The sequence below is a fragment of the Oryctolagus cuniculus genome, chromosome 21 (genome assembly GCF_051225735.1).
Source record: "Oryctolagus cuniculus isolate XC-2025 breed Fujian yellow rabbit chromosome 21, ASM5122573v1, whole genome shotgun sequence".
NCBI lineage: Eukaryota > Metazoa > Chordata > Mammalia > Lagomorpha > Leporidae > Oryctolagus > Oryctolagus cuniculus.
The window spans coordinates 11,434,095-11,456,005 of record NC_142887.1 but is presented as its reverse complement, the minus strand read 5'-3'; the positions used below and the strand labels follow the sequence as shown (position 1 = coordinate 11,456,005).

Genomic DNA, 21,911 nt, shown 5'->3' with positions numbered 1-21,911 from the left:
GGCCAGGCCCAATCCAGGATGCTAGAACTCTATCCAGGTCTCCTACATGGGTTCAGGGGCCTAGGGACTTGGGTCAGCTTCCACTGCTTTCCCAGACATTATTAGAGAGCTGGATCTGAAATGGAGCAGCCAGCACTGGAACCAGTGCCCATATGAGATGTTGGCATTGAAGGTGGCAGGTTAGCCTGCTGTGCCACATCACTGGTCCCTGGAAGAGCTCTTCCTATCTCTGCCTCTCTGTCACTCTGCCTTTCAAATAAATAATTAAATATTTTTAAAAAATTAGTGTGGGGGCTGGGATGAAGCTCCTGGTTCTGGCCTGGCCCAGCCCTGGCCATTGCAGCTATCTGGGGAGTGAACCAGCCAATGAAAGACTTCTCTCTCTCTCTCTCTCTCTGCCTTTCAAATAAATAAATAAATAAATAGTTCTATCTTTTTTTTTTTTTTATTGAATGTGAGATGGATCACAGACCTTAACACTCAAGTAGAAACTGGAAAGCTTGTTTTTTTTTTTTTTGTTGTTATTGTTGTTGTTTTGTTTTGTTTTGTTTTGACAGGCAGAGTGGACAGTGAGAGAGAGAAAGGTCTTCCTTTACCATTGGTTCACCCCGCAATGGCCACTGCCTGATCCGAAGCCAGGAGCCAGGTGCTTCTCCTGGTCTCCCATGTGGGTGCAGGGCCCAAGGACTTGGGCCATCCTCCACTTCACTACCAGGCCACAGCAGAGAGCTGGACTGGAAGAGGAGCAACTGGAACAGAATCCAGCGCCCCGACCGGGACTAGAACCTGGGGTGCCGGCGCCGCAGGCGTAGGATTAGCCTATTGAGCCACAGCACCGGCCCATGAAAAGCTTTCAAAAACAAAGACAGGCAAATATCTTGAGGCTGGCAAAGATTTTTCACCCAGAACACAAAAAGAACAACCCATAAAAGGAAAGACGGGCACAAAACACACAGACCCAGCAATGGCTCAGCCTGGGGGAAAAGTGAGCCCTGATGCCCAGGAAGCAGGCACCAGCGAGGCAGCGTGAGTGCCCCAGCAAAGGTCTCTGAGCTCCAGGCCCCAAGTCACTTTGAGACCAACACCGGAGTCTACCAACCCCAATTCTGAATTTTGAAACCAGTCTCCTGACAGTGTCCAGTTTTGTTTCCAGCTTCCTTCCCCCAATTCTTTGACCATGAAAACCATCACTCACTAAGGCTGCCTTCTGGATGACAGTGGAGCTGGCACCAGCTGGCCAGCAGAGAGACTGCACGCATTCTCTGTGACACACAGAGGGCCCAGGTCCATAGAAGGCCAACTTTCAAGCTACTACTAGAAATAAGCAATAGACACGCCTGGCTTCTAGAAAGAGTGAGCTTCCCATCATCAGTAAAACTCTGTTCTGTAAAGGCATGAACTTAAGAAATGGTGGCTCTTTTTAGTATTAATTTTGGGGTTCTAAGCCTCAGAGACACCAGAGGGGAAGGCGTAGGTGGTGGGGAGAGGAGGAAGGAGGGAGGATAAACAGACGCAAGCAACCATGATGAGCTCTCACAAAGTGTTCTCTTTCTGAACTGAAATGAAACTGGTGACTTCTTCGCGGGCTTATAGCACAGGACAGGGCTGAGGGGTTCCCCTTTAGCTGGATGTAATATTTACCTGCCTGACAACCTTTGGGGAAAGACTGAGTGTCCAGGATCAGGACCCCTGAGTAGGTGTTTGTAATAGCTCATTTTTCCTAAGAGGACTGGGGGCTCAGAGAGGTCAAGTACTTTGCCCCACGTCACACTAGGATTGAGCAGCCAACCTTAGGCACTGCAAAAGACTACAAATACTTACAGACTAAAGACTGCCTAGTTCTGCGGTTCTCAAACTTTACCCAAGAACCTGCTAAAAGAAAACTGCTTGGGTGGGCTCTCACAACACCATTTGAATAACCTACCTGTGGAGATTCTGATACAGGGCATAGGGATGACTGGAACAGGGGTGGTAAAGCCCATGATCCTGGAGACCCACCTAGCAACAGGGCTAAAAATTCTGTCCTATAATGACTTACCTGTGCCTCATTTTTCTCATCTGTAAAATGGCGATATTGATATCAGTAAGAAAAAGTGTGATGCTCTACATTTAATCATAAGGAAATGAAGTTAAGAGATGAGGAGAGATGGGTGAGATTAACCAGTTAACATTCCTGCATATGTTAAAATATGAACTCAAATCCCATCAGGACCCACTGTATGCAACCTGCTCACAACAGGACACCCAGCAGGAATAAATACTTCTCAAGGGTACAGGCCCTCTTATCTACAGCCAAGGAAGGACCCAAGTACACAGATGCTTTTCTTCCCCAAATTTTCATTTTAAATGCTATCACCTCTGTGTCAAGCATTCTTCCAACTGCTAGCTGGCCCTGTTGCTAGGAGTTATGGGAACCTGTCCATTTCTGGCTAGTATCTATAATGCCTGAACAAAGCCTTTTATTTCAAAGCTCTTTCTGTGACAAGGGCTTTGGCTAAAAAAATACCATGGAGTTGTTGTAAAGAAGTCCTAAATGTAATACATTTAATACGTGCTTTTATGTATTTGCTGTAATTACATACTTAGAATAGTGCCTGTCGTTAGTAAGAACTTAACTGTTAACTCTTACTTTCATCCCATGTAATGGGGAGCTTGCCATCTACCGACACAGCCCGGTTAGCTTTGGTCCACCCTGGGCTATGGCCATTGGCTACCGTGGACCATGTTGCCACAGTCCTTTCAGTAGCATCTCTACACTCTCATGCACATCACTGAAAAACTTATATTTGACTTTAGTATAAACCCAAAAAGGCTGAGAGCATACCTCCTGGCTATCAGGGGAGCCACACGTGGTGCTGAGAGGCACTGCGGAAATTGGGAGCCTGGGTTCCAATCCTGATTCTCCACTGGCTGGCTTTGTGTCTTTTGGCAATGTGCTTTCTCTCTGGGGCCTCAGTTTCTCCATCTGTTAAATATTGGTTTGGTGAGTCTCAGGGTCCCAGCTGATAACAAAGGTAGGGAAATTTACTAACTGTGGTTCCTTCAGCCCTCCAGGACCCAGGGAGGGAAGCAGGGATTTCCAAAGCCACCACCCCCAAGATTTCTGATCTGTATACAAGGGGGTGGGGGTTGGCTTCAAACCCTAGAGGATTAGGAAAGGGGGAGGGGCACAATGTAGGAGCTGGAAAAAGGAAACCACCCCCACCTAAAGCCCCCTTCTGGTTGCCACTCCCAGATCCCTTCATTCCTCCTAAATTAGCAAATCTCTGTCACAGCTTTCTCCTCCAGAACTGTCTCCAAACACACATTATACATCCAGTCCTGAGCCGGGTAGTTCTCAGAACCAAGGACACATCATTACTGTACTGATTTAAAGTATTTCTATTGGGAAGCCCTGGAGTGATTTAAACAGACACGAACTCAGCTCTCAGGATGTTCATCTGCTCGTGGGGGACACGGACAAACAGCTAGATGACTTCAAACACTGCAGTGATCACAGCTACAAAGGCAAGAAATCGAGGGTAGGTGATGGATCCTGATGTAAGATTTTCCTGGGGATAGGAGGAGTCTTGAAAAAGTTCATGGAAAATGCACACATTGCAAAGTTTTTCTGCACCAAAATGAACCCAGTTCCATTTTCCATGAACTTTTTGCAGTGCCCTCGAACTTGACCTGAGACAGATGATGGTAAGTGAAAAGTAACAAGTCAAAGGCCAGCACAAGGGTAAGCCCAATGGTTTGAGATTTCAAGCTCCTAATCTTCAATAAAAGGCCAGGAAAGGCCTCTGGAGGAATCCCAAAACTTTTTTCTAAGGAGGGGGCCCTCAGGTGTATCCCACAATGTAGTCGGGTGGAGGGGCGCCCTCCAGTGGTGACAACAGTCAAATGTCACATCGCGGACCTGGTAAGCCATACGCTTGGGACTGAACCGTGGGCTCGCTCGTCATTCATTCTTCTCACATTTTTCATTTAACCAGTATTTACTGAACGAAGGGTATGTGCCAAGTGGTGGTGGAGTGGTAGGGGTAGAGCTGTGAAACCGGCAGTATTCGGGTCAGTTGCTGGCCCAGTACTCTGCTCCCTGTTCAGTACTGCAATGTTGGCCTTCGAATGTTCCAGCAGCCACACACACACTCACGGTCCGGTCCGCCCCCCACCCCCACCCCGAGGGTCTCTGCATGTGCAGCTCCCTTCCCTCCTGGAAAGCTGGCTCCTTGCATCGCTGGCTCGAGTCTCCCCTCAAACGTGACCCCATCAGCCAAGGATGATGGGGCCATCTTATTTATCGTCTGACCCTCCCCACACACGACTAAAACAGATTCTATAAAAATGGCCTTTCTCCTATAACCCCTCAACCGCGTGGGTGCTCAGAAAACAAGCGCGGGATGAGTGTGAGGAGTCCACAGGTTAAAAAAAAAAAAAGTTCACCGAGCATCGATCGGCCCGCTAGACCCGCGTCAGAGCCTCTGCCCCGGGCGTTCTGACGGAAACTCGCAGCCCCCGCGCCGCCCGGCGCCTCGAACCCGCGTCTCCCACAGCTTCTTCGCTTCCTGCCTTCTACGCTACCGCCATCCACTCATCGGTGTCTGTCCCTCCCGCTAGAATGCACGCCATCCGGCCTGCCCTCGGCGCCGGCAACAGCGCGGGCTCCCCGGAGGCGCTCCACAATTTCTGACTGAATGAACTCGAGACCGCAGCCTGCTCTTTTCCCTACAGACCTTGCGCCACCTGTTCCAAGGGGGAACTGGGCCTCGGGAGGCGCCCAGAGGTGACCTCAGGCGGCCCGGCCCCGGCGTCCGAGCTCCGGGAGCAGAGCCATCGGAGCAGCTGCGGAGACAGGAGGCGCCGGGACCTGGAGCGGGAGCGCGGGCGCGGCGAGGCCTGCGGCCGTGAGGCGATTCCAGGAAGAGGCGAGGGCGCGCCAGAGACGGCAGGCGGAGCCGTCGGAGGAGGAAGAGTCACGTGGCGCCCGCAGACCCGCCCACCTCGTCGCGGGCGGGGCGGGCGGGCGGGACGCATGCAAATGAGCCTGGGGCGGCCGGCCAATCGCAGCGCGCGCCGAGGGTCCCGGTGGGCGGGCCGGACGCCGGCCCGCGCGCCGCCTGGGGGCTTCTGCGAGCGGCGCGGCCGGTTCGCTGGCTGGGGCTGCCGCGGCGTCCTCGACTTCCTCTTCGTCCCGGGACTGCTGGCCGGGCGCGGCCGGGCCCTGGTGGGGGGCAGGCGGAGGCGCGGCGGGGGCGGGGGCCGCTGCCGTCGCAGGCTCCCGGGCCGGCCCGCGCCTTTGCAGCGTGCTCCATGCATCCGGAGCCCGCCCCGCCCCCGAGCAGCCACAGTCCCGAGCTTCCCCTCAGCGGCGGCAGCACCACCAGCGGCAGCCGCCGGAGCCGCCGCAGCGGGGACGGGGAGCCCCCGGGGTCCCCGCCGCCGGCGCCGCCGCCCGCCGTCAGCTACCCGGACTGGATCGGCCAGAGTTACTCCAAGGTGATGAGCCTCAACGAGCACTCGATGCAGGCGCTGTCCTGGCGCAAGCTCTACTTGAGCCGCGCCAAGCTCAAAGCCTCCAGCCGGACCTCGGCTCTGCTGTCCGGCTTCGCCATGGTGAGCTCGGGCCGTCCTGCCCTGCCCCCTCTCTCCTGTCCCGGCCGCTCGCTGAGGAGCAGGCGGGGCGGGCCGGGGGTGAGGGGAAGGGCTGGGAGAAGCTGTCCTGGACGCTGGAGGGGGGCCGGAGGTGCTGTACTGAGGAGAGGTGGGCGACGAGGGCCGCCCGGCGGGGCGCAGTGGCGAGCCAAGCAGGTGTCCAGGCTAGGGGCTTCAGGGGCAGGCTTGATGCACCGGGGGAGGGAAACAGGGCGAGAATGATGCACCCCCACGGTCAAGTCTGTGAGAGGGCAGAAGGCAGGACCCAAGACCGGCTGGCGCATCCGGGAACAGGTGTCAGGAGGTGGGCTGGGGAACAGAGACCCCGGAGCTGTGGTGCACCCACACCAGATTTTTTTTTTCCCCCAGGTAGCTGAGGGGATTTCCTGACTCCCCTTTTGGGCTGCATTTTCCGAGGGAACCTCAGCCTGGGGGTTTGACAACCACTCCCACCCACCTACCTGATTTTCTTCTCCAGAAACTTGCCACTGAGTCACTGAGTGTGGGGGAGGAGGGTGGGACATGTTCCCCTTGAATGGGCTCTTGATGTAGGGGACAGGCCTGTCCTGAGTCTTGGGCTGTGGCGGGGGGGTGGGTGAGTGAGGCTGCAGGTTGGACTGAGAAGTTTCTCCGGGCCTAGCTGGCCTCTTGGTGTTTCTCTCCCACAGGGCATGGCACAACCACCTCATCATTATCAGTGACATCAGCCTCCATGAATGGGGGCCGTCCCCACCCCCCAAGATATCTAGCCCAGAGCATTCCAGCCTCCCCTTCGGTGAGCTAAGCCCTTGGCCTTGAGGAAGGGAGTGGCTGCACCGAGGGTGTTTTCTTGGGAAAGGAGTGTGTCTGGGTCTCTCCCTGTGTTCTACAAACAAGTGGAGCCTGAAGGTGTTAGAGGCCCAGGGTGTCCTGAGGAGAGCTCTAGCTCTCCACGCTCTGCTGCTGGCTGCCTGCGTGACCTCAGGCAGATCTGTCCCTTGCTGGGCCTTGATTTCTGAAATGATACATGAAGGCTGCTGCTCAGAGCTTCTCTGACTTCAAGAATGGAATTGAAGAAGCCCCTGAGAGATCAGATGTGTGTAAGGGGCCCACACCTGGGTTTTAGTTTGGGCCAGTGTGATGGAATCCTGTTACCCTAGCCCCACGTCCAAAGACCCCAGTCTCTGCCTTGTGCCTGAAGAGCCCCTAAGGACTGCGCCATTTTTCAAACACTCACCCTGTGCCAGGCTCTGTGTCGATTCCCTGAGGGCTAGGCTCACTCCTCAACAGCCCTGTGAGGTGGTTTTGTCTTTGAACTTTCCCTAGGCCACACAGCTAGGCTGATACGGTGGGATTTGAACCTGCATCTGCTGGTACTAGAACTCACTCGGGGACTTGGGCTGCTTAGGGTGTATGGTGGGTCCCCCCAGGACTAGGCCTAGAGAAGGAAAAATAGAGCAAAAAGTTTTCCCTTAAATCAAAGAGAGTTTGACTGTTTGGGACAAGGGAGCCGTGGAGTTGTCAGCTTTTTCCCTGCTCTGCTCTGTGTCTCAGGTGGTCGGTGTCTGTTACTTTTTTCTTAAAGTCATGGATTCTTAGCTGTCCCAGGCCCCTGCTCGCCCCAGAAGATGTGAGGATCACACGCATGACACTTTGCTGCCCTCTCAAGTGCTCTCTTCCTCCTGCAGAAGGCAGGCCTTGTAGTCAGATGTCACCTCCTTCTTCCTCTAGCTAAAAACAGGGCGCGGAAGTCAAGAGGCTGGGGCGGGCAGTCGCCCTGGGTGAGCCGTGGCGCACTCAGACTGTCTCTTGGGGGACCTTTATTTCCCCTGGTTCAAGCTTTCCACCTCTCCAGGTAGAGTCCCCCAAGTTCTGCAGGTAGGGAGGGGCTGGGCCTCATGACAGCCTCCATCCTGAGTCAGTGGTTACAGAAGTGACTCCTGCAAAACTGCAGATCTGCAGGAGACAGGACTGGTGCAGGGTAGGAGGGCAGCAGGACAGGTCCCGCCGTGCCTCGCCTCTACCACAGACACTTGCTTGAGTGAGAGGCGGAGAGGAGTGGATGTCAGGCAGTCCTGAAGCCGTGGTAACAGAGGGACACGTTTCCCGGATTCCTATCCCTTCCCCATGAGTCAGCATAGCCACTTTCCTGCCCCCAGAGGGCTTCCTTCCTGGAGACCTGGGAAATGAGGAGCCATGACTGATCTCCAGGTAGAGGCAGGGTCTGCAAAAGCCTTGGAGGGGATGGAGAGATTCCTGCTTTGTACGTGGAAGGGCCTAGCCAGGTGCCTGTGAGGCGCTGGGAATAGGCCAGGGGACCTCTGGCACGTGGCTTTGTCTCTTTAAAGTGAATTTCTCACATGTGTAAAGGTGACAAAAATCCTATTCTGCCCTGGACTTGCATGAAGATTCATTGTGACGCCGGACTGGGCCTGAAATGTTGAGGAAATTTCAGGATCCGGTGATGTACACCTTGGCCAGACTCTCTGGAAACAGCAGGGCCTCAGCTTGGGTCAGCAGCCAGACTCTAGCTAGCTCCACAAAATGAGGGCCCTAGGTATAGCATACGGTCAACATCCTACAGTACCCTTGTGGGCTCTGCTTCAGGCCCTCTGTGCCTCAGTGTACCTCAGCCTGACCCCACGCCTTGTGGGGAGCACACATGGGGAGCGCAGTGTGTAACGTTAGCCTAAGCAGAAGATAATTGGGAAGGTCAGCCTGCTGTTGTAAACAAAATGCTTTCCACGACCTGGGCTCAATTATTTTTGGATTATCTGCCTCCTCAAGTTCTCTGCCGGCCAGCACCCTTTGGTTCCCAGGGTCCAGAGCAGGTTCAGAGTTGATTGGCATTTCTGTGAAAATCAGTTGGAAGGAAGTGCTCCGATCATAAAACCTTGGCTAGCCTCTTGGACGTGTTCAGAGTTCAGGGAATGCAGAGGGGAGCAGGAACTTACTCTCACTCTGGCGGCTGAGCAGTCGTCAGTCACTGATGCTGGTTGGGGTCGGGTCCTGCCCTGGCTCCTAGCTGCTAAGGGCATTGGACGTACCATCTGAGTGGTCTTCCTACAGCCTGGTGAGGGTTGGTGGTCATCCCAGAAGGACTTGCGCGAGGTCACCTGCTGGGCAGCTGCAGAGCCCTGGGACACATGGGAAGGGAAGCGTCAGAGAGGGGTGAGAGGCTCAGGTACAGTAGAGCAAAGTAGAAGCAGGGCTTAAGCTAGACAACTTGGGCTCATATCCCAGCTCTACCTCTTAACAACTGGGAGACCTTGGGGAAGTAACTTGATCATTCTGGGCCTCAGTTTCCCCGCCTATAAAATGGGTCACAGTAGTAGGAACCTCACTGGTGTGAGGTTTCGTTGAGTTGGCATTTGCAAAGCATGTGGTCCAGATATCCAGGAAACTCACTCGCCCTTGTTCCTGTGGTCTAGGGCTGCCTTGTCAGTGTTAACTGGGTGAGAATGTAATTCCAGCTGAGCCTTGAGGGTGATGGCGGTAGGATTTGTGGAAGAGCCCACCTGTCAATGGAAATGGCAGGAACAGTTACAGAGCTGAAAAGTTAGAGGGTCCTGGGAATGGCAGTAGGGCTGGTGTGGCTGGGGTTGTGGGTGTGCAGGAAGTGATGGGGTGAACCTCGTCAGGCAAAATGATGGAGGCCCTTGATCGGTCATTTAGGAAGTTTGAATTTTTGTATAGTCAGTGGGGAGCCCTCAGAGATTTTATTTATTTTGTTTATTTTAAAAGGCAGAAAGACAAAGACCAGGAACTCCCATTCACTGGTTCACTTCCCAAATGCCCACAACAGCTGGGACTGGGCCGGGCCAAAGCCAGGAGCCAGGAACTCAATCCAGGTCTCCCCTGTGCATGGCAAGGACTGAAGTGCTTGAGCCATCACCTGCTGCCTCCCAGGGTGCTCGTTAGCAGGGAGCCGAAATCAGAAGCAGAGGCAGGACTCCAGCCCAGGCACTGCAGTATGGGATGTGGGTGTCCAGGTGGTATCTTAGCCACTACATTGAATACCTGCCCTAAAGGTAGTAGATAGAGGGGCCAGTGCTCTGATGCGGCAGGTTAAGCCACCATCTGCAGCACTGGCATCTCAAATGGGCGCCTGTTCGAGTCTCGGCTGCTCTACTTCCAATCCAGTTCTCTGCTATGGCCTGAGAAAACAGTAGAAAATGGCCTATGTACATGGACCCCTGCACCCACACAGGAAACCAGAGGAAGCTCTTGGCTCCTGGCTTTGTCTCAGCCCAGTTCCAGCCATTGTGGCCATTTGGGAAGTGAACCAGTGGATAGAAGACCTTTTTCTGTGTCTCTCCTTCTCTCCGTATAACTCTGCCTCTCAAATAAATAAATGTTTAAAAAAAATTTAAAAAGTTGTAGATAAGAGGGTTAGGTGACCAATTTTTTTTTAACATTTCATTTATTTATTTGAGAGGTAGAGTTACAGACACAGAGAAAGGTCCTACATCTGCTAGTTCACTCCCCAAATGGCCACAACAGCCATAGCTTGGCCAATCTGAAGCCAGGAGCTTTTTCCAGGTCTCCCATGTGGGTGCAGAGGCCCAAGCACTTGGGCCGTCTTGTACTGCTTTCCAAGGCCATAGCAGGGAGCTGGATCAGAAGAGAAGCCAGGACACGAACCAGCGGCCATGTGGGATACTGGCGCCACAGGCGGAGGCTTAGCCTACTACGCCACAGCGCCAGCCTTACAAATTCGATATTAATGATGCTGGCGGTTACTGCTTACTGAACCTCTTTTGTGCCAGGCATGGGCCAGAGCCCTTTCCTTTTATTTTTATTTGGTCTTCACAACAACGCTTAAGAGTCTGTACTGCTGATAGGAAAAGACTTCCTGGTGGTTTCTAGCGATTACGATCACCCAGCTGGTAGAATGCAGGCCCTGGTGTGTCTGACTTTGGGCCTTTTCCTCTCTACCACCCTCTGGCTACCACCCCCTGCCCCCCTTAGCTGCTTGATAGAAGAACCTTTGAAGTCTTCCAGATGCGTGACTGATTCTTGTGCTAGATTTGCTTGCTGGGCTGTGCTACATGGAATTTTGCTGAAGTCCCCAAGGAGAGGGTGCTCCCTGCCAGGCAGAGAGGGCTTTTGTTAAATTTCAGGGGTGTCTGCAGGGTATCTCCGGAACCGTGCTGAGCCCTGCTGACTGTCAGGCTTCTGACTGTTAGAGAACCCTGAGTAGTTTTCCTAACGTGGCACCACAGTGACCCGTGCAAGGTGGAGCTGAGGGCACAGTTCCCTCAGGAAGTAAAACTGCTTACACATAAGCAGCAGGCTTCTCTCTGATGGGCTTCTCAAGGTCCTTTATTTAAATTTCTTCTTCTTCTTCTTCTTTTTTTTTTTTTTTTTGGAAAGGCATCCTAAGAGGAGGGGTGGGGGAAGATCTTCCATCTGCTGGCTTACTCCCCAAATGCCTACAACACTCAGGGCTGGTCCAGGCTGAAGCCAGGTGCCAGAAACTCCATACGAGTCTCCCACAATGGGTGACACAGTACCTGAGCCGTCATCTGCCTCCCAAGGTATGCATTAGCAGGAGTCTGGATGGGAAGTAGACATGGGACTCAATCCTAGGCACTCCAGCACGGGATACCGGTGTCCCAAGCTGTGGCTTAACTTGCTGTGCCCCTAGTAACCACCCCATAAATGTTCTTTATATGCACCATAAAAGGGACCTCTGAGACTCTCCTTCAGAGGAGAATCTTCTGGACTGTTATTTAATAGTTCCCTCTGGGGAACATTGGTCTATCCCAGGAATGAGCCAGCTTTTCCTGCAAAGAACCCGTGGTCTCAGTGATAACTACTCAGCTCAGGCACTTTGGCCGAAAAGCAGCCACTGACCATCTGTAAATGATGGGCATGGCTGTGTGCCAATAAAACTTTATTTACAAGAGCTATAATCCATCAGCTACAGTTTGCTGACCCATGCACCAAGCTATAGTCTCTACATTTTTGAGCCTATACCTCTGTCAAAAAGTTTTGATGATGGGCATTTATCTTAGCAATTAAAACTCTAGTTAGGACACTTGCATCCCATGTTGGAGTGTCTGGATTTGGTCCCAGATTCTGGCTCCTGATTCTACCTTCCTGCTACTGGCACACCTTGAGAGGCAGCAGTGATAGCTCAAATGATTGATTGGGTCCTTTTTGCCCATGTAGGGGACGTGATTGATTTCCAGGCTCTTGGCTTCAGGGTTGGCCCAGCCCTGGCCTTTGCAGGCATCTAGGGAATGATCCAGTTAGATGAGTGCTGTCTCTCTGCCTTTCAAATAAATTAATGAAATAAATAAGTTTTTTTTTTTAATTTAGCACTAGCCTCACTATTTGTGTGTGTGTGTAAATTATATATGCAATCCAATGAAACATGGGTGAGTGTTGTGGTACAGTGGGCTAAGCCACCACTTGGGACCCCCATATCCCACATCAGAGTGCCTGGTTCAAGTTCCGGCCACTCTGCTTCCATTCCAGCTTCCTGCTAATGCATATTGAGAATTAGCATATCGTGGCCTAATGCTGGATTGCTACTACCCTTCTGGGAGTCTTGGATAAAGTTCTAGGCTCCTTGCCTTGTCCCAGCTATTAGGGACATCTGGGGAGTGAACCAGCCGATGGAAGCTCTCTTTCTCTGTCTCTCTGTGCCTTTCAAATAAAATCTTAACAATAACTATCATGTAGTTAAATACAAAAATTTAAAAATTGAAAGAATGAACTAATCAATGAATAGGATTAGGGAGTCTCATATGTTCTTCAGAGTCTCAAGGGATGACCCAAACTGTTCCCCGCTTTGGAGACCTTGTACAGAAGCGCACAAAGTTCCCAGCCTCACCTGCCTTCCTCCACCTCTTCCTGAGGTCCTGTGCTTGGTACTGGAGAAACAGAAGGAGCAAGGGGTGATTCTTTGTTCAGAGCGTGTGGGGCTGGGACAAGACGGGTGAGCAGGCCTTGAAGGCGCTCGTCCAGGGAAGCCGCCTCTGCCAGCCTATAGGGAGTGCCCTGAGACTTTTCCATGATTGAGTGAATGGCTCCAGTCCTGTCCTTGGAGGCCAGGGGACCCTGGTGACTCAGAAGATGCAGCCTGAAGGAGGCAGGATTAGCCGGACGAAGAGAAAGTCTGGGCCTGGCTCTCCCTTCCCCCACCTGCAGCTTCAGGCTGTCAGTGGCCGTTGCATAAATTGAGTGAGTTGTAGCCGGCATCTTTTTTTATTTTTATGAAATAAGAGAAAAATCCCAGCATGTATTGTGTCTGGTAAGAGTAGGCTGTTTGGGTATGCTTTAAGGGTAAGTATTGTGTGGTGAAACTTTTGTTCCTGTTAGAAAGGCGTGTGTGTCTATTTATAGAAACATCTGAGTACTGGGCTGTGGTGGTCGGAAGAGTTTGTAAACTGCTGGACTGGGCCTTGGCCCTCTCTAAACAGATGCTTTGTGCTTGACGCGGAGCCAGCAGGTTTAGACAGCTCTGGTGACACTCGGTGACTGCAGCTCCAAGGCACTTGAGTTCCAGGCTGCAGCTACTGACTCTCCGAAAAGGATGACCGAGAGTAGACCTAGGGGATGGAGAAGGCAAAGTTGTGTCTACCAGTTGTGGACGCTGGGGTCAGGCCTGACGTGGGAGAGCTGCTTCCAAAGGGCCTGGCCTCCGAGATGCCAGGTGCCCAGGTCTCCATGGAGCCTGGCAGGGATGAGGATTGGTGGTTGGCGTTCAGGCAGGGTGGGCAATGCTTGGCAGAGTCAGCTAGGCCCTGTCCTCCATAGGATCCGTCATCTGCTTCTCAGCTCTTGCTTGAGTTTTGTCATCCCCATGGGAGTCCATGGACCAGTGTGTGGCTCCCTGTCACTCACCCTTCCCATTCCTGTAGGACCCCTGTGGCCAGGTTCAAATGGGCCTGTGGCTGGCCGGCTGGGAGCTGTTTATTTTGGGTTAACGGGCCCAGCTCTGGGGCTATATTTACCTTGCGAAGCTGCGTGCAATCTGATCTGGTCTGATCTCTCTGGGACTCTGCTGGGCCCTGGGAGGCAGCTGCCAGTTTCTGCGAGGCCCCCCCTGACTCTCCTCTCCCCACCCATAGGGACGTTTCCCAAGTGGGAAGCCTTCTGGAAAAGGCCGTGGCTTTTGTGCCTCTGAACAGTTTTTATCGGGATCCGTGATTTGTGCCGACCGTTCCCTTTCATTCTGAATCAGTTTTTTACGCTGCCCGGTGGCCTTGAACTTGGTCCCAAATGTGGCACATGAGCCAGCCTGTGCAGCTGAAGTTACAGGAACATTTGGATCCAGAAAGGGCGATGGGGGCTTTCTCTGGAGTGGCGGCAGGCCCTTTCCTCTTCCTCTGGCCTGGCAGCGCCCCACCCCGGGCCCTCGGGGAGGGCTGGGCAACTTCGATGTCCCCAGGACGGGTGTGTTTCAACAGCTGCGTTTTCTGACCCCAGAGCTTGTGGGTGTGACAAATGGTGTGCCACAGGATGGGCTCTGTCCTGCAGAGGTGGTCAGCTGCCCAGGTGCGGTTTGGGTACACATTCCTCTTGTCGGGGTTTGGAGCCAGGGCAGATGAGGCCCGGGCGGTGTGTGTTGGAACATGGTTTGTGGGGTCAGCCCCTTCCAGCCTGAGCTAAGGGCGCCCAGGGGCTATTTTTCTCTTCCATTTCAAGCTCTGTGTTTTTTAACTAAGATTTATGAGGCCTCTTCCCGTGGCCAGCCTTATGCAAAAAATTGACCCGTGAAATCCTCGTTTAGTCTCTCCATGACCTTGTGAGGGGAAGTGCTCTGTGACCCTCCTGGCTTAGAGCCCTTGCGTTTGAATCCCGCACCCCCCATGGGGCAGCCGACACCCCCGTCTGGGCCTTGGACTGCTGGTTTGTAAAGGAAGGAGACCGATACTACTGCCGACTGTTGACACTTTGCAGTTCTTGCATGCAGGTCTGGTTCTAAGGCTTCATATACATTAACCTGTTAGAACTTCACAACAACCCTAAGAAGTAGGCCCCTGGTGCATAGATGCAGAAATGGAGGCACAGAGAGGTTGAACTTCTTGTCCCAGGTCACCAGCTTTGTAGGTGGTGGAGCCAGGTCACACCCAGCTGTGTGGTTGGGGATTTGGTTTCCAAAATAAGCCACCCAGGGCTGGTTGGGATGCAGGGAAGGCTTCAGATAGGGGCCTGGGGTGTTGTTACTTGTGTTCAGCTCCCTCCCACGTACACCCCTAGCACCCAGCTCAGGGCCTCACCCACCCAACAGGGCCGGCCATTTCCTGAGATTAGAGAACTAGCCTGTGAACTGGATAGCCGAGCATGGCCTCTCCTTTCTCAGATTTCAGGTTCCGGGGCAGCAGGTCAAAACAGGAAGAGGAAGTGCCAGGTGTGGGGAGGAGACGGGAGGCATTGGCTGTGGGGCAGCAGGCATGGGGGCAGAGACCAGGGAGCCCTGGGCTGTGGCCCTTGACCTGCAGTGCCCTGGTGGCCTGCACCCTGCCGCTGCCCCTCACCCGTATGTACTAGGAGTTCCTCAGGCTGGCCTTCAGCCACCAGTGATGTTGTTGAAACCCTCATGGCACTGCCCCAAATTTGTATGAGCTTGAGCTGTTTTGTAAACTCCAGGGCTGAGAAGAACAATAATCTCGTCTGCTGTGGGAATTTTTAGGCAAAATTCTGTGAATCCCATTGGAATGGCCTGAAGAGTCCTGAGAATGCATATGCCTGGATGTCCTTGTGTGAGGAGAGTGTCTGCTGTTTGCAGCAGATTCTCAAAGGTATTTGACCCTAAGTCAGTACCAGACTGTGACCTTGATCTCGCCACTTCCCCTCTTCACAGAGAGAGGCGAGGTCTTGGCCAAAGGCACTCCGTGAAGCCTGGGGTGGTTCCCAAGCCAGAACACACGTCTGCCAGTTTGGCCCTGGTTCTCTGCCACCGCCCAGGAGGATTTCATGAAGATGAGGTTTCTAAACTGAATAACAAGGAAGCTTGTTTGTACTGAGGGCTTGCCATGTGCCGGGCACTAAGTATTTTATGTGCATTAGCGTATTTAGTCCTCACAGCCATCCTCCGAGCATGTGCTGTTATTTCCATTTTACAGATGTGGCGAGTGAGGCACGGAAAGATGAACCTGCCAGAGTTACACAGCCTGATACAGGGCAGAGTTAGTCATCGTTTGAAGCCGGCAGCCTGGTGGAAGGGGAGCTGGGGGTGGGGAAGGAAGGAGCTCACCTCCTTCTCGGGAAGTTCCCTACCTGGTAGGAGGGGTGTGAGACTGATGGACAGCTTTGGCATTAGCCATCCAGTCTGCGGTCACCTTATAAAGAGTCACTATCCTTGGTGATATTGTTGACATTGGTGCCTCCTGTGCTGCCCCCCAGCCCATGCGGGCAGACCCTGGCAGCTTGCCCGCTGCCCGCTGTTCCCGGCCCAGATCTGATGAGCTTGCTCCTTTGCATGGGGGTGATTCGCAAGGCCCAGGGGAGAAAAGCGGGTGGCAGACCCAGAGCATGCCCCTGGTGACCCCTGAGTTGCAGGTTTCCAGGAACTGGGGAGCAGCCAGTGCATCAGTCTCGGGGCTAGAGAGGAGACAGCCTGGGGCTGTTGGCCACCCTGCCCACACCAGGGCTGAGCCCAGCTCTTCTGGGAAGCCTCCTCGGGTTCCTTGTTGGTCTGTGCATGGTGTTCTCAGAAGGGGCCCAGGCATGACCTGGGCCTTCACCTGTCCAGCCCCTCCCTCGCTCCTTGTTCCAGTGCAGGACAGGAAGAAGTCTCTGCTTGAGTGAAGGAGGAGCCGGCAGGTGTTTGGTGGCTGCTCTTGCTTTGTTTTGTTTTCTCAATGTATTTAATTTACCATTTTAACCATTTATAGTGGCAAACATTACCATTTGGGAGGTGGTTACTGTATACCAGGAATGCTTATTTCATTGTTAAAATAATTCAGTGAGTTAGTGTATCCCTATTTATAAGAATATTGAGGCTGAGAGAGGTGAGGTACCTTTCCCAAGGACACACAGCTCCTGAGGGGCAGAGCTAGGATTCTAGTCAGGTGCCCTTGGCTCCAAGCCTGCTCTGTTCGTCGGCTTTTTCTCCCACTTCCCAGCCCCACGAGGGTGACCCTTATTATCCCATCATGCACCTGTGTGAACTGAGGCTCAGAGAGGCCGGATGATTGGCCCGGGGCCCCAGAACTGGGGAAAAGAGAGCCCTTTCTGGGCGGCTCTGTGAGCTGGGACCGTCCTGACACTCATCCTGCCTGTCCCCTCTCCCAGGTGGCCATGGTGGAGGTGCAGCTGGACGCTGAGCACGACTACCCACCGGGGCTGCTCATCGCCTTCAGCGCCTGCACCACGGTGCTGGTGGCCGTGCACCTGTTTGCACTCATGATCAGCACCTGTATCCTGCCCAACATCGAGGCCGTGAGCAACGTCCACAACCTCAACTCCGTCAAGGAGTCGCCCCACGAGCGCATGCATCGCCACATCGAGCTGGCCTGGGCCTTCTCCACCGTCATCGGCACGCTGCTTTTCCTGGCCGAGGTCGTGCTGCTCTGCTGGGTCAAGTTCTTGCCCCTCAAGAAGCAGCCGGGGCAGCCACGCCCTACCAGCAAGCCCCCGGCTGGTGGTGCGGCCTCCAACAACAGCAGCGAGAGCGGCATCACCCCGGGCCAGGCGGCAGCCATCGCGTCCACCACCATCATGGTGCCCTTTGGCCTGGTCTTCATCGTCTTCGCCGTCCACTTTTACCGCTCACTGGTCAGCCACAAGACGGACCGACAGTTCCAGGAGCTCAGTGAGCTGGCCGAGTTTGCCCGCCTGCAGGACCAGATGGACCACAGAGGGGACCACCCCCTGACGCCCGGCAGCCACTATGCCTAAGCCCTTGTGGTCCAGGGCCCTTCCCCATGACCTTGTCCTGCCAAAGCCTCAAGGACAGCCTGTGCAGGGAGCTGGGCTTCATTGAGGGGCAGAGAGCGGAGGGAAGAGGCTTTTTGTAAAAGAGATTACTGCACTTTGAAACTTTCCTCCAAGTCAGAGTAAGCACTTCCTGTTCCTACAGCTCCAGGTCCACCTCCTGGTTAGGAGGTGGTGGGGGCCCGGGTGGGGACAGACGCCCTCTTTGTCCCCTCTCCTCCCCCGTGCCAGTGCCTCCTGGATGCTTCCTGTCCTTTCCGTCTTGACCTCCCTCCCTGTTGTGCAGCGAGCGTGTGCGTGTGTGGACACATAAATATACTCACAAGGGACGCCTCCTGCTTGAGTCTCCATTTGTTGGGTCTGGGCTGCCTGGAATGGTTTTTCCTGGTGCCCCCACTCTGGGGGCTTCTAAACAGAGTTTTGGGTTTTTTTCCCCGAATATTCTTATTTTGAAAAATTTCAAACCTGCAAGTAAAGCTGCATGAATAGTAACTGAAATAGACAAGGTACTTCAGAAAGTTTATGGGAAAATGGGAGTAAAAGAAGTTTATTTTGGTGCAAACAATGTTGAAATGTCTATGTACGAGGGCCTTCAGAAAGTTCATGGAAAATGCATATTGGGGGGAAAATGGCATAGATTCCCAAGTATTTTCACCCTGAAAACTTACTTAATTCTGTTTTCCCACAAACGGTTTGAAGTACCCTTGTATGCACAGTCATTTCTTGTTAGTCTGTCAATCACAGTAAACTCTGGGTTAGCAAAAACCGGATCATTGCTCCAAGGGAAATATGGGACTGGCTTCCTGGCAGCCCTTAGTCTTGATGTTTCCATCAGTCCATTAATGCGTAACCTGGTGTTAGGTGTGTTTCTGTGTGAAGACATCTTTATGTCGTTGATTCACTGTGATTGAACTCACAGCCAGCAGCGCTATAATTCAAGCCGGGGCAAAACTCACCTCACACACGTGTTTTCTCCAGGAGTACTAAATGGCACTCAAGTATTTCACATGGGGACCATTTTAAACAGCAAAATCACCAACAGAAAGCACAAAAATGTGAAAAATGTGACACTAAATAAACCATAAAAATGACACGTACAGTAATGGAGCTGAAATAAGGCAGAGTATTGCTCTGCTCGGCCTCCGTGTGTCAGTGAATTCACAAATACTGAGCCGTGAGTGATGAGGCCACACGTGTGTATTTTCCCCTCTGAGCCATGTGCCTTTTTTTTGATTCGTGTTGTGGGGGGATATTTTTGTTTTTGTCTTTATTTATTTATTTTTATTTATTTATTTATTTTTTTTTTTGACAGAGTGGACATTGAGAGAGAGAGACAGAAAGAAAAGTCTTCCTTTGCCGTTGGTTCACCCTCCAATGGCCACCGCGGCCGGCGCACTGCGGCACCGCGCTGATCCAATGGCAGGAGCCAGATATTTATCCTGGTCTCCCATGGGGTGCAGGGCCCAAGCACTTGGGCCATCCTCCACTGCACTCCCTGCAGAGAGCTGGCCTGGAAGAGGGGCAACCAGGACAGAATCCGGTGCCCCGACCGGGACTAGAACCCGGTGTGCCAGCACCGCAAGGTGGAGGATTAGCCTAGTGAGCCGTGGTACCGGCCGTGTTTTTGTCTTTTTAAAGACTTATTTGGAAGACAGTGTCAGAGGGATCTTCACCACTGGTTCACTCCCCAAATGGCTGCAACATCCCGGCCTGGGCCAGGCTGAAGCCAGGAACTCCATCCGGGTCTCCCGCGTGCGTGGGTGACAGAGGCCCAAAGTCTTGGGCCATCCTCTGCTGCTTTCCCAGACACAATAGCAGAGAGCTGGATCAGAAGTGGAGCATCTGGCTGGTGCCATGGCTCACCTGCCTTGTGGCGCCAGCATCCCATATGGGCGCTGGGTTCTAGTCCTGGCTGCTCCTCTTCCAGTCCAGCTCTCTGCTGTGGCCCGGGAAGGCAGTGGAGGATGGCCCAAGTGCTTGGGCCATGCACCCGAATGGGAGACCAGGAGAAGCACCTGGCTCCTGGCTTCGGATCAGCGTGGTGCACCAGCCGTAGTGGCCATTTGGAGAGTGAACCGACAGAAGGAAGAGTTCTCTCTCTCTCTCTCTCTCTCTCTCTGTCAAATAAATTAAAAAAATAAAAAAAAGTGGCGCATCTGAGACTGGAATGAGCCTCACATGGGATGCTGACATCACAGGTAGTGACTTAAACCACTGCACCACAACACCAGCCCAAGAGCAGCAGTGTATTTTTTGTTTTTGTTTTTTAAGGCTTATTTATTTTTTGGAAAGGCAGAGTTACAGAGATAGAGAGTAAGAGATAGTCACTCCCCAAAAGGCCACATGGGTAGAGCTGGGCCAATCCAAAGCCAGAAGCCCAGCTTCTTCCGGGCCTCCCACATGAGTGTTGTGGCCCAGGTACTTGGGCCACCTGCTGCTTTCCAAGGCACAGTAGCAGCAGCTGGGTCAGAAGTGGTGCATCCAGGACTCTCCAGCATCCATGTGGGATGCTGGTGCCGCAGCCAGTGGTTCTACCCACTATGCCATAGTGCCAGCCAGAGCCATGGTTAGGTTTATTTTTATTTTTTTTTAAGATTTATATTATTTGAAGGGTAGAGTTACAGAGAGAGGTCTTCCATCTGCTGGTTCACTCCCCCAGACAGCCGCCATGGCTGGGAGCTGTGCCAATCCGAAGCCAGGAGCTACTTCCGGGTCTCCCATGCGGGTACAGGGGCCCAAGGACTTGGGGTATCTTCTACTGCTTTCCCAGGCCACAGCAGAGAGCTGGATCGGAAGTGGAGCAGCCGGGACTTGAACCATCGCCCATATGGGATGCCGGCACTGCAGATGGCTGCTTTACCTGCTACACCCCAGTGCCATCCCCGCCATGTTCTTTAATTACACATACTGTCGTTTTTTATGCCTGACCACTCCTCCAAAAGAGCGTTCTGCTACATAACCACAAATCAATCACCAGGAAGTTGACCTTGATAATACTGTTACCTAATATAATAGTCATTTCGTTTTCCCAGTTGTCCCAGTAGTGTCCTTTCTAGCAATTTCTTTGCCAGTCCAAGATCAAGCACTGCCTTGAGCTGTCACATCTTGGTTTCCTTTCATTTGGAACAGTTCTTCATTCTTTCTCTTTTGTAACTTTAACGTCTTTGGAGAGTCCAGGCCTGTGGTTCTGGAAGATGCCCTCGTGGTTTGTTTTCTCTGGCACTTTCTCATTCTTAGAGTCAGCTGGGCATTTGGGAAGGCCTATTAGGTAAGTGAGGCTGCATCGGGGACCCGCCCTGATGTGTGGATGCTGCTCTAAGCACTGTGTGTTGGCTCTGAATCCTCAGCATCCTTGTTAGCTCCATTTCGCAGATGGCGAGGCTGATGCCCAGGTGAGATAAGTAACCTGGAAAGTCTGACTCACGCACATGCTCTCACACAATCTAATCTGGGCCAGTGTCTTGCAGAACAGTCGTGAGCAGGGGCCGGCACCATGGCACAGAGGGTCACATTGCTGCTTCCAGTCCCCACAGCCCATGTGAACTCCAATTTGAGTCCCCACTGCTCCACTTCTGATCCAGCTCCCTGCTAATAGGCCGGGGAAAGCAGTAGAAGATGACCCAAGTCCTTGGGTCTCTGCCTCCCGTGCCAGAGACCTGGATGGATTTCCAGGCTCTGGCTTTGCCCTGGCCTAGCCCTGGCTGTTGAGACTATTTGGAGAGTGAACTATGGGATGCAAAATCTCTCTCTCTGCCTCTCCCTCTCTAATTCTTGCCTTTCAGATAAATAAATCCTTTTTTTTTTTTTTTTAATTACTAATGAGGAGGAGTTGAGTTGCAGGACCTGTCTTTGCCACCACCCGTCTTACTCCGCACCCAGGCCAGCTTCACTTGTATGAGAATTGCTTGGACCCACAGGCCCTGGAGTTTGAGGTTTCTGTCTGTTGCAAAAACCCAAATGTATAAAGTGAATTTGTAAGAGCGAGAGCTCTGGCTGAACTGAAAACTGCCTGGGGGAAGAGGAAGAGACACCAGGGCTGCAGGCACAGATAACGCTGTGTGGGGCCACAGCACGAAGGCGGCTGCTTGCTTCAAGTCAGAAGGAAAGGTTTCAGCAGAAACCAACCCTGACGGCAGCTTGGTCTCGGACTTCAGCCTCCAGAACTGAGAAAACTGTTAAAGCCACCAAACATAAAAATGTTGGGTGTGGCAGTGACGGGCCTAATATTTATCCCCCTCCCATCATTGTTCCCCGGATGCTTTCCCAGAACCCGAGGCTTGAGGAACACAGATTGGGAAGTGTGGCCTTCAAGTCTTGTCCTGCGGTGCCCCCAACACAGTGAACAGCAGTTTCCTGGGCTGCGTGGCAGTGGGGCCTCCTCACTGAAGCTTCTCCCACTC

The 21,911-nt window shown here is 53.0% G+C and overlaps 2 protein-coding genes across 7 annotated transcripts in view; one reads left to right on the top strand and one right to left on the bottom strand.

Moving 5' to 3' along the window:
- The window catches only part of KDM2B (lysine demethylase 2B), a 158,146-nt gene extending 153,223 nt beyond the window's left edge, over positions 1-4,923 (bottom strand). For all 4 annotated transcript variants that reach the window (XR_011385264.2, XR_016227101.1, XM_070066159.2 and 1 more), the window contains exons 1-2: positions 4,719-4,923; positions 2,825-2,965 (exon numbers count right to left, since the gene is read on the bottom strand). Coding sequence is in view for 2 of the 4 variants with exons in the window: in XM_070066159.2 (XP_069922260.1) it covers positions 2,825-2,965 (141 nt within the window). In the remaining 2 variants the exon portion in view is untranslated. The remainder of the gene's footprint in view (positions 1-2,824; positions 2,966-4,718) is intronic.
- A 155-nt stretch (positions 4,924-5,078) lies between these two features.
- Positions 5,079-17,844, top strand: LOC100349347 (calcium release-activated calcium channel protein 1). Of its 3 annotated transcripts, XM_089323088.1 has the most exons (3): positions 5,414-5,598; positions 6,306-6,412; positions 16,870-17,844. In XM_089323088.1, the coding sequence occupies exons 2-3, from the start codon at positions 6,350-6,352 to the stop codon at positions 17,473-17,475; spliced, it is 669 nt and encodes a 222-aa protein (XP_089179214.1). In that variant the 5' UTR covers positions 5,414-5,598; positions 6,306-6,349; the 3' UTR covers positions 17,476-17,844. The 3 variants fall into 3 exon arrangements, with proteins under 3 accessions (XP_002719781.1, XP_051693755.1, XP_089179214.1); XM_002719735.6 differs by lacking the exon at positions 6,306-6,412 and having other exon boundaries at positions 5,079-5,598; XM_051837795.3 differs by lacking the exon at positions 6,306-6,412 and having other exon boundaries at positions 5,104-5,481.
- Positions 17,845-21,911: the final 4,067 nt, after the last annotated feature.